The sequence below is a fragment of the Arvicola amphibius genome, chromosome 6, assembly GCF_903992535.2.
Source record: "Arvicola amphibius chromosome 6, mArvAmp1.2, whole genome shotgun sequence".
In the NCBI taxonomy this organism is placed as follows: domain Eukaryota; kingdom Metazoa; phylum Chordata; class Mammalia; order Rodentia; family Cricetidae; genus Arvicola; species Arvicola amphibius.
Window position 1 is genome coordinate 36,615,535 of NC_052052.2, and position 13,261 is coordinate 36,628,795.

The 13,261-nt window shown below is 38.4% G+C and overlaps 1 protein-coding gene across 4 annotated transcripts in view; it reads right to left on the bottom strand.

The window, feature by feature from the left end:
* Spata6 (spermatogenesis associated 6) overlaps positions 1–13,261 on the bottom strand; it is a 105,664-nt gene that overhangs the window by 34,693 nt on the left and 57,710 nt on the right. For all 4 annotated transcript variants that reach the window (XM_038333652.2, XM_038333654.2, XM_038333653.2 and 1 more), the window contains 2 exons: positions 9,297–9,377; positions 4,802–5,095 (listed from right to left, as the gene is read on the bottom strand). In XM_038333652.2, coding sequence (XP_038189580.1) covers positions 4,802–5,095; positions 9,297–9,377 — 375 coding nt within the window. The remainder of the gene's footprint in view (positions 1–4,801; positions 5,096–9,296; positions 9,378–13,261) is intronic.

A 13,261-nucleotide genomic window follows, 5' to 3' on the forward strand; every position in this document is an offset into this window, starting at 1 on the left:
TACAAAGTTACAAAAATAGAAACAAAAATATCCTAGAGCAACCTACCTTGCCTTACTTAGAAAAAGCCTACCCAGCTTCCACCTGTCTTAGCACATACATGGAATTCAATCAGGGTCTTTGCTTTACTGAACACTTTATAGTGGACAAATAAGGAAGGTCAACCACATTTTCCAACTAAAAATAAAAATGTCATAGTGATATAAGTGTATCGAAAAGATGCCCCAACTAACCAAAACTAAAACCTTTTGTGAATCAAAGAAAAAGAAAAACAAAGTTAACTCAGGAAAACAAAAATGAAGATTTGTATCTGATAAGAGATTATTAACTAGATCATATGAAGAATTCCTACAAGTCAATAATAGCAATAAAGAAAAGATTGCAAAATGAAATGGATGGAAATAGAAAACACTATTCTGAGTGAGGTAACCCAGACCCAAAAAGATGAATATGGGATGTACTCACTCATAATCGTTTTCTAGCCATTATTAAGGACATTATTATTAATTAAAGGACATCGAGCCTATAATTCGTGATCCTTGAGAAGATAATAAAAAGGTGAACCCAAAGAAAAACATATAGTTATCCTCCTGGATATTGGAAGTAGACAAGATTGCCGGGCAAAAATTGGGAACGTGGGGGTGGGGTGGGATGGGGGTTAGGGGAGATGGGGAGAGAAAAACGTGAAGGGGAGGATGGGGAGAGCTTGGGGGAATGGGATGCTTAGGATATAGGAAGGGTGGATATGGGAGCAGGGAAGCATATATCTTAATTAAGGGAGCCATTTTAGTGTTGTCAAGAGACTTGACTCTAGAGGGGTTCCCAGGTATCCAGGGAGATGCCCCCAGCTAGTTCCTTGGGCAGCTAAGGAGAGGGAGCTGGAAAAGGCCAGATCCTATAGCCACAGTCATGAATATCTTGCATATCACCATACAACCTTCACCTGGCGATGGATGGAGATAGAGACAGAGCCCCACATTGGAGCACTGGACTGAGCTCCCAAGGTCCTGATGAGGAGCAGAAGGAGGGAGAACACGAGAAAGAAAGTCAGGACTGTGAGGGGTGCGTTCACCCATGGAGACGGTGGGACAGAATTAACGGGAGATCACCAAGTCCAGTTGGAATGGGACTGATGGAACACGAGACCAAACCGGACTCTCTGAATGTGGCTGACGGTGGAGGCTGACTGAGAAACCAAGGACAATGGCGATGGGCTTGGACTCTACAGCATGGACGGGCTCTGTGTGAGCCTTGTCAGTTTGGTTGCTCACCTTCCTGGACCTGGGGAGAGTTGGGAGGATCTTGGACTTAACATAGTGTAGGGAACCCTGATGGCTCTTTGGCCTGGAGAGGGAGGGAGTAGGGGTATGGGTGGAAGGGAGGGGAGGGAAGGGGAAGGAGGAGGGGAGGAGATGGAAATTTTTAATAAAAAAATGAGGGGGGGGGGGAAGAAAAGATTGCAAAATGGGCAAAAGGCTTAAGTAGACATTTTCGCTTATTCGTTTCTGTTTTTCTTTTTCGAGACAGGGTTTCTCTGTAGATCCAACTCACAGAGATCTACCTGCCTCTTTCTCCCAAGTGCCCCACTGCCTGGTTTATGTAGACATTTTAAAGGATATTTAGTAACACATAAGGAGATGCTTAACATCATCAGTCACTGAAGAAATGCTAATGAAACCACAAGGAGATGCTACTCACACTAAGAAGACTACAGAGAAAATCAAGCAGGTCTGTATCCAAGAGGCCCTGGCTTTAACCCTAACTACCATGGGGCAGGTGTGCTTAGGTGCCTGCGAAAATGAAGGGAAATTGCAACTCTCTTGCACAGCTGACAGAGTGCAAATCGTACAGCCACTCTGAAGAACACTTTGGCAAGTTTTCCAGTTAAATATAAGGTTGTCAAATGATAAAACAGGACTATTCCTAAGTCTTTACCCAAGAGCATTGAGGACAAAGGTTTATTCAAAGACTCGTACACACATTGCTCATTAGAGCACCGTTTACAGTAGCCAAGGGTGTAAGCAACATGAACATCTATCAACAGACATGATATATAAACACAAAGGGACAGATGTCCACACGATGTAATGTTATCCAGTAATGTAATTTAGGTGCAAACACATGAAACATCAGTGAGTTGTGCTAAAATAAGTCAACTCTTTATTTGAACAGGCAGAACAGGCAGCCTCAGAGAGACAAGATCAGGAGTTTCAGTGGGACAGGTAGAATGGGGAGCACTTCATGAGCACATGGTTCCCAATGGGCAAGTTCTTGAGGTCCATGAGAATTTCCTTTGTATAGCTGAAATGATAAAAATCTCTCTCTCTCTCCTCTCACTCCCTCCTGTCTCTATCATTCTGTGTGTGTGTCTGTCTCTATGTTTGTTTTCGCAAGGTTTTTGCATATGTGTGCATTAAATTAAACTTTTGCTACCAGTTTCCCAAGTACTTCTGAAACCATGAATTTTTTGTCCCTAAATTCCCTCTAAATCAAGACTCCTCAACAATATAAACAATTTTTACATGTACTTAAAAGTGTGCATTTCTGTTCACAGAAAAGTTGAGGGGTAAACCTCTTAAGTAAAAATTATAAAGTTTTTTGGGGGATTAGGTTTTATATGTTTGTTTGTGAGAATTGTATTATTGACTGTCTTGGAACTTGCTATGCAGACTAGGCTAGCTTTATACTCACTGAGACCCACTTGTCTCTGCCTCTCAAATACTGGGATTAAATGCATATACCACCTTGTTCTGCCCTTGATATCTCAACAGCATGATTACATAAACAAGACCTGGATAATCACAACACAGTTAATATGCCAACATGGATGGAGAAAAATTCACAAAGTCCTGATCATGCCACAGACAACCTGAAGCCGCGGAGAGGGAGAATAGGTCTTCTCCAGAGACAAGCCCCCCAATAGGTTATATAATCCAAGTGTCAGCCCTAATCATTTGTACATACGAGCAGTACTAATGGAACCTGTAGGTGTGTGTATAAATATACATATATGTGTATATATGTTTATATATGTATATATATATGTATATATATGTATGTATAAAACAATGGCAATTACGGATTTGGGGGACATGGAGGAGGGGGAGGAAGGGGTGTAAGTAATGTAACTACAGTATTCATGTATGAAATACTCAAAACTTTAAAAAATGTAACTTAGAAAACATTCTATTGAAAAATAAAAACATGGACAAAGTTTATACTTTTAATCACTGCAATGAAAAGTATTAATAATCACTTCAAGAGCAGTTCTTTCCCCAACATTTATGTCTCTAACTCCTATGGTCCTTCTTAGTTTTTATATACAGGCATTTTAATGAAGAAGCAACTGATTATTCTCTCAAATTAGAAAACAGTATATCTTTTCTTTTACATTTAATTTTTAATTATGAGTAGTATTAAAGTTAAAGGCATTCTCAAATTTTCATCAGTGATACAAGCAAACTATTGTCTGAATTACGTCCAACAGGACTAAACCTGTGATCAAATAAGAGAAACAAGAAAATCATTAATAAATGTTACCATATAGATGTAGCTAATACTCTATAATTTTATAAGTAAAAATTTATAGAGAGTAGTTTGTGTTTGTTTGTTTGTTTGGTTGGTTGGTTGGTTGGTTGGTTGGTTTTGGTTTTTTAAGACAGACTTTCTCTGTAGCTTTGTAACCTGTCCTGGAAATCACTCTGTAGACAAGCTGGCCTCACGCTCATAGAAATACACCTGTCTCTTCCTAGCTCATAGAAATATACCTGTCTCTTCCTCCCAAGTGCTGGGATTCAAGGCGTGTGCCACCACCACCTGGCTAATTAGTAGTTTTTAATTTAAAAATCACTAATTTAGTTTAAAATAATAAAGGATTAATTTATAAGAAAAACAAAAATGGTATGAAATATTACATAACTTAAATTGGTTTTAAAGATATCAGAGAGAAAACTCATAACTTTTGGAGTACGTGGCTATATCCAAAAAATTATTTGACTCCCAAAGGAGTGTACTTAAAATAATAGTTCTAAAATAGGTAACTATTTTAGAATTTAGAAGAAGTAAATACTTGCTTCTACAGGCATTTAAACACAGAGGTTTATTATTAGTATGTATGTAAATACATAGTGTTCCAGTTAATAAGGAAGCTTTTGGTAGAGTGTCTTTTAAAGTAAAAGTACTTTGTAAAACTTGAAGAAACTGAGACAGCCCGTGATGAGTGTTCTGACGGCAGGCACTCCAGTTTAACCAAAGTCAGTCTATGACGGACAGGCGGCCCTAACTTCCATCACAGCATAAGGCTGCGCACAGAAAGACTAGAACTATGCTACCACTAATACAAAGGCCCGCCTATGCATGCCCATCAGACGAGGGCTGGCTTCAAAGATTCAGAATCCAAAATTTCCCAAAGGACCTGCTCTCAAAGGACATCTCCTTCCACTGTCATCCTTCGTGTCCTCTTTGAAAATCCTACTTTGGCATTTTAGCATCAACGTCAATTGCAAGCACGCTCAGCTGTAGGGTTAGAGCACTGCCCGCTGTCAGGTGGGAGGGAGTGGGAACTTTGAAGTCTCAAGAAGGCATCCTAATGGAGTTTGATCGGTCAGCATTAAAGACTTTGTAAAAGGGAACAATAAGCATGTCCTTTGGTTTTAAGTTAATTTTCTACCTTTAGCTCCTGGCTAAGAGTTCAAGAAAGAAAATTATACACATGGGCTGCTTATTGAAATCCATTTCAGCATAATATTTTAGTGACAGAATAAATTTTGCAAGTTTCCAGTGGAAATGCTTATGGGCACATACATGTCTAATCACAAATGGAGGCTTATCTGTTTCCTTTTTGAATTCATAGGGTCCCAGATTTAAATGGGCCAGCCGCCGCCTGGTGTCTTCGGAGAGCTCACACATCCGTCTCTTTGTGTAGGGAGAAGGAGAGTGGGACTTTGACGATATTGTTGGCTGTTCGTAGTTCTTGGTGTTTACGCAGAATTTACTCCTCTCGGGTGACTTGGACTTCTTCTTTTGTGATCTCGATGTTCTGCATTGCGGTCTGTTGTGGGATTTTTCAACTGGAGCTGAATGGTAAGTAAATTTATCCTAAACATAAAAAATAAACGTTCATGTGGGCAAAGGGTATTTTTTTTAAAAAAAACTCTACAAAAAGGAAAGAACTTTTGAGAGTAAATTAAGGTACACAAAAGCTATCAAAGCCAACTCAATTTAACATTATCCACACTTACCTGAGGAAAATCAAATCCATATTCTCCTAGTTAACAGTTTATTTTATCAAACTTTCTTAAGTCTAACATTGGTTTAAACTAAAGGCCAATGCTTAATCACTTGTAGAATTCCAAGAAATAAGTTTGTTCTCAAAATAAGTCAAAAACTTATCTTTCAATAAACTAAAAAATAATGCAAATGACATTTATTTTTTACGTTTATATTTATATTCACGTAAATGGCCACAAAGTTTAAAAGACCTACATTTAATTTTAAAGAATCCTTGTCTAATACGTTGTGGTCACACCTGTCTGTAATCCTGGGTAGGATGCTGAGGCAGTTTGAGCCTGGGCAAGAAAGGATCCTTGTCTAAAAATAAATTTGTCTAGATAGCTGTAAAATCATGAAAAAAACTACTAAAATAACCCTTATTTATGCTAGAATTATATATAACATATGTATAACAAAGACAATATATATTTTACTGAAGTGCTTGACTTGAATTATGTAAGATATATAGGAGTCCAAGTCATAATTTAACTATTCAGTGACAGATAAAAGTACCATCTTATTTCTGGCCCTACATTTTTTATAAAACTAAATATACATAAAATATTGCAAGGAGAGAGGCTGCTTGGTCCATCCATGCTGCTCAGCCCCCAAAAAAAATCACACAGAAACTGTATTAATTAAATCACTGCTTGTCCCATTAGCTCTAGCTTCTTATTGACTAACTCTTACATATGAATTTAACCCATTTCTATTAACCTGTATATCACCACAAGGTCGTGGCCTACCAGCAAAGTTTCATCACATCTATCTCCAGCAGATAGATTATAAACTTTAATAACTAGTACTTATAAATATGGTAGTAGTCTAAATTTTTTTTAAATACAAAATAATTTTGAGCTGGGGTCAGCAGCATCTAACTACATATCTAGTTATATGGGATTGGCTGGACACCATGAATGAGGCCCTGTCTAAAATAAAATACAATAAAAATGAAAACATATATGATAGCTCCAACTTTGCTGCTACTCAGGTAATCCTTCATTCTGCTACACTCTGCCTTATAAATGCCTTAACAGTGAGATTGGAAGTTAATAATATATTTCTTCTCTAGAGTTGTATGGTTACAGAAAAACAGCTAAAGATCTTTGTCTTCCTCATTTCAATCCTTGGAAAACCACCAATTCAAATTCCTCTCCACTTTATCTACTCCCTTAGTGCAAGGACTAAGAACTTAAAATATAAATATGAAGCAAAATGAGAGTCATTTTTATCAAGTGAATGAAAGGAGAAAAGAAAGATGTTTCTAATGAGAACAGTCTCACGTCAGGTCATTTTTCTCTCCTGTGCCTCTTGGTATGCTCCAGGACCTTCTCCCACGCAGTTCAGAGATGCCAGTGGGTATGTCAGAGCTCTCCTCTCACCTCACCCACCTCTATGACATCACAGTGACTCTCAGAGAGACAGTTTAGAATCACAAAGGTTCTCTGAGGTTCCCTAAGCCTTTAAAGATATGCACCTGACACCTAGCATCAGAGCCCCTTCGGCTCAGTTTTAATTACCCCTGTCAACCACATCTTGTGCCTTTCCCTACAGATATACTGCATGTACAGAATCTCTTGCTCACACACAAAAAAAAACTCCTTTCCTCAACCTATTTCTTCAACTCTGGGTCTGTTAGTAAGTACGCTCACATCGCATCAGTCCCTGGACTTCTAGCACCTTGTCCTTTATACATTGTGGGTTTCTGAGCACAGCTAACTCCTAAAGTGATGCTTAAGTTTCTCTTTACACACCCACCTCTGATTATACCAAATCTTAAAGTACCACCCCACCCTCTTTCTTCAGAAAAGTTTTTGAATGATGCATATTTCCTAAGTTACAAACTTCACGGCATTCATTACAGATGCATAGGGGGCAAACATGCCCATTCCTTAATGACCCCTATTTTCTATACTGAAATATTAGCTATGTGTATTCTTGCCAAAAATGATGGCCATAATTAATTCCCTTTCCTACATCTACACAGTGTTAGTTTCTGGCCCAGGACCAAGCCAGATTGACTATGCAACTTTCTTTGATCAATAGGACACTGTCACAAGGCCAGGTTGATGAAAAGCCTGTTGACTCTTCCTTAGAATCTTCCTACAGAGAGAAGGCACAATTATTAGTCTGCTAGAAGAGGTGTCTTATGATTTTCATCCTCTCCAAATACAACTGCCAAACGCCATGTTTAAGCAAAAATATCCCATATCCTTCAGCCTTAACCAGCCAATCTAGTCCAAAGGAATCATCCTTTAACTCCCAGAACTGAGAAGCACTTGGGACTTTAAACCATTTTGGGGGAACTGTTATACAGTAAAACCTAAGGGATACTGTACCTTAACAGTGTTTAACAATATACTAAAATGTCTGTCAATATGTATCAATAAATTCTCCTTGACACGGGTAAAAAGAACTAGCAGAAGAGAAAATTAGTTTTCTCTTGGAAATTCACAACAATACCCTTAATTTTTCAAACCATTGAATTGCTAACAAACATAAAACATAAATAATTTGGAAACGGTACTTCCCTCCTCCTTTGCCTTCCTCCCTTCCATCCTTCTCTCATCCTTTCCTCCCCACTTTTCTTTCCTTCTCTCTCCTCCCCTCCCCTCTCTTCACCCATCTCCTCTCAGCCTTGGCAGGGAATTGAACCAAGGACCTCATGCTTGGTAGGAAAAGTGACTCATTGAGTCACAACAAGATACATCTATAGACCTAAAGCATAGTTTTAAATGCTGTCTAATATAAAATCCTACTCTCTTACATCTCTGTTAGTAAAGATCAAATGACAATTCCAAACAAGTAAAAGGAAGAGTATTTTTCAGAAAATGTTAAATCCTAAGTCCATAAAGTGCAATGACCGTAACTGAGGGCAGGGCCTTACATTTACAAGGGCTCTTGCATTGAGATGTACACTAGAAATGTTTTCTGTGTGCATTAAGAAATAAAAATACTTTTCTATTTATTCACTAAGTTAATAAACTCCAGAGAGAACAACTAAATACTGGGCAAAGCATTTTTAACAATTTACAAATGCTCACAGCGAGTACATCAGAAACCAGTCAGTAAGGTTCCCCACACAGGGTAAACATGGCTGGTCAGACTTCCAACATCTGTGTCTAAATGATAAATAGATACACCCTGACTTTGGAATCCTAAATATCTTGCTATCAAAATAAAACTTTCTCAAATTCTCTGGAAACTCATAGTATCTTTCTTAGCTTAGGTCATTTACTGTCTTCAGAAAATTAGTTCTAAAACTATAATTCAGTTAATTCTTTCCACCACTGGCCCAGTCTGGTCCCTGTTGAATCCTCCAGCCTTTATATGTTACTGGCCCTTCATCAGAATATGGCCATTATGAAACTGCACGTGGTTGATGCCAGCATTGATGGGGAAGGACACTTGTCCAGCAGAAGGCTGACAGCCCTGTGGCCCAGTAAGAATTAAAATACAAGGAACAATAGGTGCCGAAGTTTGCTAAAGGAAATCTTCACAAACACAAGTTATTTAGGCTGGAATGCCCAAACTTGCTTTGATCTGACAGGACAAGTATGATCACTGCACTGAGCAACAGTTTTCTAGGAATCAGACACATCCAAAATAGTCACACTCTAAACATCAAGTCCCCAGTCTGAAAACTCAGCCACATTCGCTTGAAGGTATCCTTGACTTCTCTGCAGTCACCTGTAACTCCTGTAAGATACATGGAGGTCTCCAGCTGAGTTTCCTCTGGCAGTTCTCGATCTCACCCTCTTTCTGGCAGTTTGACTACTGCTTGCATTAAAAATTCCACAACGTAAGAAAAATAACCCAGCAAACATATCGTGGTACCCTCTACCATGGGGCTAAGCTTGGTGCTCTCCTGTGTACTAAGATGCAATCAAACTGTTGGGTACTTTGTTACTTTAAGTCAAAGACTGATGGGGGAGGTGGGAAGAAATGCAGACGAAATGGGGATAAGACCTGTCATACACCCATCCACATGAACCATATGATCATTAATTAGTTTAAACATTTTAACCTGAGTGCGGCACTTCCTTGAGCTTATCAGACATTCCGTGATCACTGAAGTTGTAGAAAATTCCAGCTTTGGAGCAATTCCCTGTGAGATTAAAAAATCATTACATATTAAAAAGATACAATCAGTGGTGAAAATGGAATCTAAAATAACAAATGCTATTAAAGACGGAGTTCTTTATTTATTAGTCTGATATTTTATTATCATGAAGAACACAGTAATGATAAATGTTATTAATTAGCTGTTTCATTTTTAATGATTTGGTTTGGAACAATTATATTTCTTTTATGGAATAATTTAAAATTGTTTTCATTTTCAAGTGTCTGTCTGTCAAAGTGTTTGAAGATTTTAAATTATGACATATTAGTCATAAATATCTGAATGTATTTGATTTTAATTTTCTTTACATTTACAATTTAAGACATTTAACTATATAATCAAGACATAATTATTAGCTCTATTTAGTCATTCCAGAACTATCACATACATTAAAACACCATTGTCTATTATAAATATATATAATATTTAACTATCCATTAAATTTTTATCTTATTATATTTTAACACATTTTAATTAAAATAGAATTCTATTACTTTCCTATTCCATTTCATCCCTCTAGTTCATCCCAAAATACAACCCCCGTCCACTCTATTAATTTTTAATAGAACAGTTTGAAAGCAGCATTCTGAAAATATCATAACTCTCAGTTGTGCCATCTTGAAGCAGAAGTCTCTGAAAAATTTTTATAGCCTTTTTCTTATAATATATCTTATATTCAGGTATGGCTATTAATCTGGGCTCTATTTCTACCAATGTTTTGAATATCAGCTTGAACAGTTTTGAGATAAATGGAGAAAAGGAGACAGTTCAAGGGGACAGTTACAAAGCACCCAAGGAAACATCTGGAACCTTAAGCTATACATGCACCAACTGGTAACCATGTCAGCCAGCCCTTGGGTAGCTTCTCCCCAAAGCAATGGAAGTCAGACACTGACAATGCCCTCTGCAAACCCTGTCTGTGACCAACTAAGTTTATAATTTAAAACATATCCATTACAAAGGGTACATCTGAACCACCTAAGAACCAATATCAATGGTATCTACTATACCCATTCATTAGATATTTTACTCTATACATAATGTATTTCTCTAAAATATGGTAAGTGTGGTCCATATTCAACAACTCAGAGCTAGGCTACTTTTTAAATATGTCCAAAATTTCCAAAAAGATCTCCAAAATAATGCAGATTTCCTTATGACTATAAATTGTATTCCTTTTACATGCGAAATAACTCATGCTCCCAAAAGAAAAAAGGAAGAAAAGAGTCCTAACCTTTTACAACCTTAGAAACTTAGTTTAAAACCCAGTACTAGCATGTAAGAATCCTCATATAGGTGAGGTTCTTTGGTTATAGCTTAACATAGCTTCTAGACTACAGTTCTTCACTGTCAGAAGACATAAGAACTAAGAAGACATCTAAATGACAGCACCCACTGTACACCTGAGTAGCAAGCACAGCACAGTCTATGCACACATTCCCATTCAAGTGGGGACCAAAAGCCAGAACCACTGATGCCTAACAATCCCAAAATCCAGATGGGGAGGAGTACCAAAGAATTTCTAGAAATACAGTCGTGTGTAACTTAATGATGAGGATTTGGACTGAAAATCGTGTCATGAGGCAATCCATCATCAGATCTACTTCCAGAAACCTAGCTAGTATGGCCTGTTTCCTAATTAAACACACACATTGCCCCCACTGTATGTGTAGTCCAACTCCAATTGACATGTTAAGAAGTACAAGACTGTCTCTATCACCACTTGGCCTGTAGCTTTCCACTTCAAACTTCCCTGAGGATTCCTCATCACACTGTGAGATCCCAATAGTTAAGATAGTATATTTCCAGCCTTTCGGAGTCTACTATGTAGTAGGGCTGTTCATATACATAGATTTGTCTTAGGGAATTAATTCACACAACTGTGGGAAATGACAATTCAGAGATTTAAAGAGCACTTTACTGAGGTAGAAATGAAGGAATAAGTTGGCACACTACTTTTAGCATGAAAGCCTGTGGGGTAGGTTGAACTATTAGAAATAGGTAGGATTTCTAGTGCTTCCATGAGACAGAATTCTTCCTTCTTCCGAAAAACTCGGTGTTTGGTTGCAATCTCCAACCTGATGAGATGAAGGCCATTTGCACTGTCAAGTAGTAATCTCTATTTAAAGTCAGTTGTATATAAATCTTCATCACATCATTGAATTCCTTTACAATAACATCCAGATTGCTGCATGGGCGATAGGGCCGAGACAAACTGTCAAAATCACACCATCTCAAACCTGAGTTTCTCCACTGAGACTATGGCAAGAAGAAATTCATTCACTGAGTTCTATCAAGAGGCATCTGTTATGCTACTTCATAAGATGCTAAGTAAGACTATAATTCAAAGATGAGAATGTTGTGGAGCTCAGAGTCTGCATAGAAATACTCACCACAAAGATGACCCCAGCTAAGACCCTAAGCAGTAGTGGAGAGGGTGCCCGAACTGGCCTTGCCCTGTAGTCAGATTGATGAGTATATTAAATGTCACCATAGAACCTTCATCCAGCAATTGGTGGAAACAGAGGCAGAGACCCACAGCAGAGCACTGGGCTGAGCTCCCAAAGTCCAGTTGAAGAGTGAGAGGACTGAGAATACAGGCAATGAAGTCGAGACCATGATGAGGACACCCACTGAAACAGTCTACCTGAGCTAATGGGAGCTCACCAACTCCAGCATGGGACCAAACTAGACCCACTGAATGTGGGTGACAGCAGCATGGCTGGGACAGACTGCGGTACCATTGGCAGTGGCAACAGGATTTATCCCAACTGCTTGCACTGGCTTTTTGGGAACCTTGGATACCTTGCTCAACCTAGATATAGTTGGGAGGGCCTTGGGCCTTCCCCAAAGCAACGTGCCTTACCCTCTCTGAGGAGTAGATGGTGGGGGCAGTGGAGAGGGAGCTGGAACTGGGATTGGTATGTAAAATGGAAAAAGATAGTTTGTTTTCTTTTAAAAAATAGATTTAATAGGATCTTTCTGAATTCTTACGTGTGAGAATAGGTATAAAATACAGGACTTTGTACATGCTAGCCACATACTGTACCTTCCCCACACCATCCAAATAGAATCTACAGTAAGAAGAGCTATCCCCTATATAAACCACTATCAGTCTCCAGAAAATTCATTCAGCATTTAATGCTTTCGTCTTATGCCAGTTTTATATCCCTTGATTTTATGCTTGTGCTGTGCATCCTATCAACCTACCTTAACTCAACCAAAATTGTTGGTTATAATAAAGTACTCACATTATCTTCTTATACATACCAGAAGAAAAGAAAGAAAGAAAAGACCCACCACCACCGAGGGAGGCACACTTCAAACAGATGATCCTCTCAAGGACAAATCAACCCATTTATGAGCACTAGCTAGTTACAGGTCACTGTGTTTTGTCCAAGCTTACTAAGCAAATCCATAATAGTACCATGATTTAATTCCATATAATGGTTTGAACCCTTGTCACAGTAGTGGAACTCACAGAAGGTAGCTCAGAATCACAAGAATTCTGAAGACAAGTCATTGTTGCTCGCCAGGACTGCAGACCACTGACTAGAGCATTTATTTTTACCAATAGGTAAATACAATAATTGATATTGCTGGATTTATAACCCAATTTTGATGTTCAGTTTATATTACGCCCATGTCTTTTCTCTTATTCAATTACTCAAAGCAGCCACTCTGGGTTCCCTCTCCACTGTCTTCCAGTGATAGATAGGAGAGGAAACAAATTCATAGCTACAGCTAGTTTCCCAGGGCTTCTTTGCATCTCTCCCTGCCTCCCCTGTAATTACCTTTCAAAGAGAGACATCTCTCTCTCTCTTCTTCTTGTCCCTTTGTTTCTGGACCTCCCTGTCAACCTTCTAGAA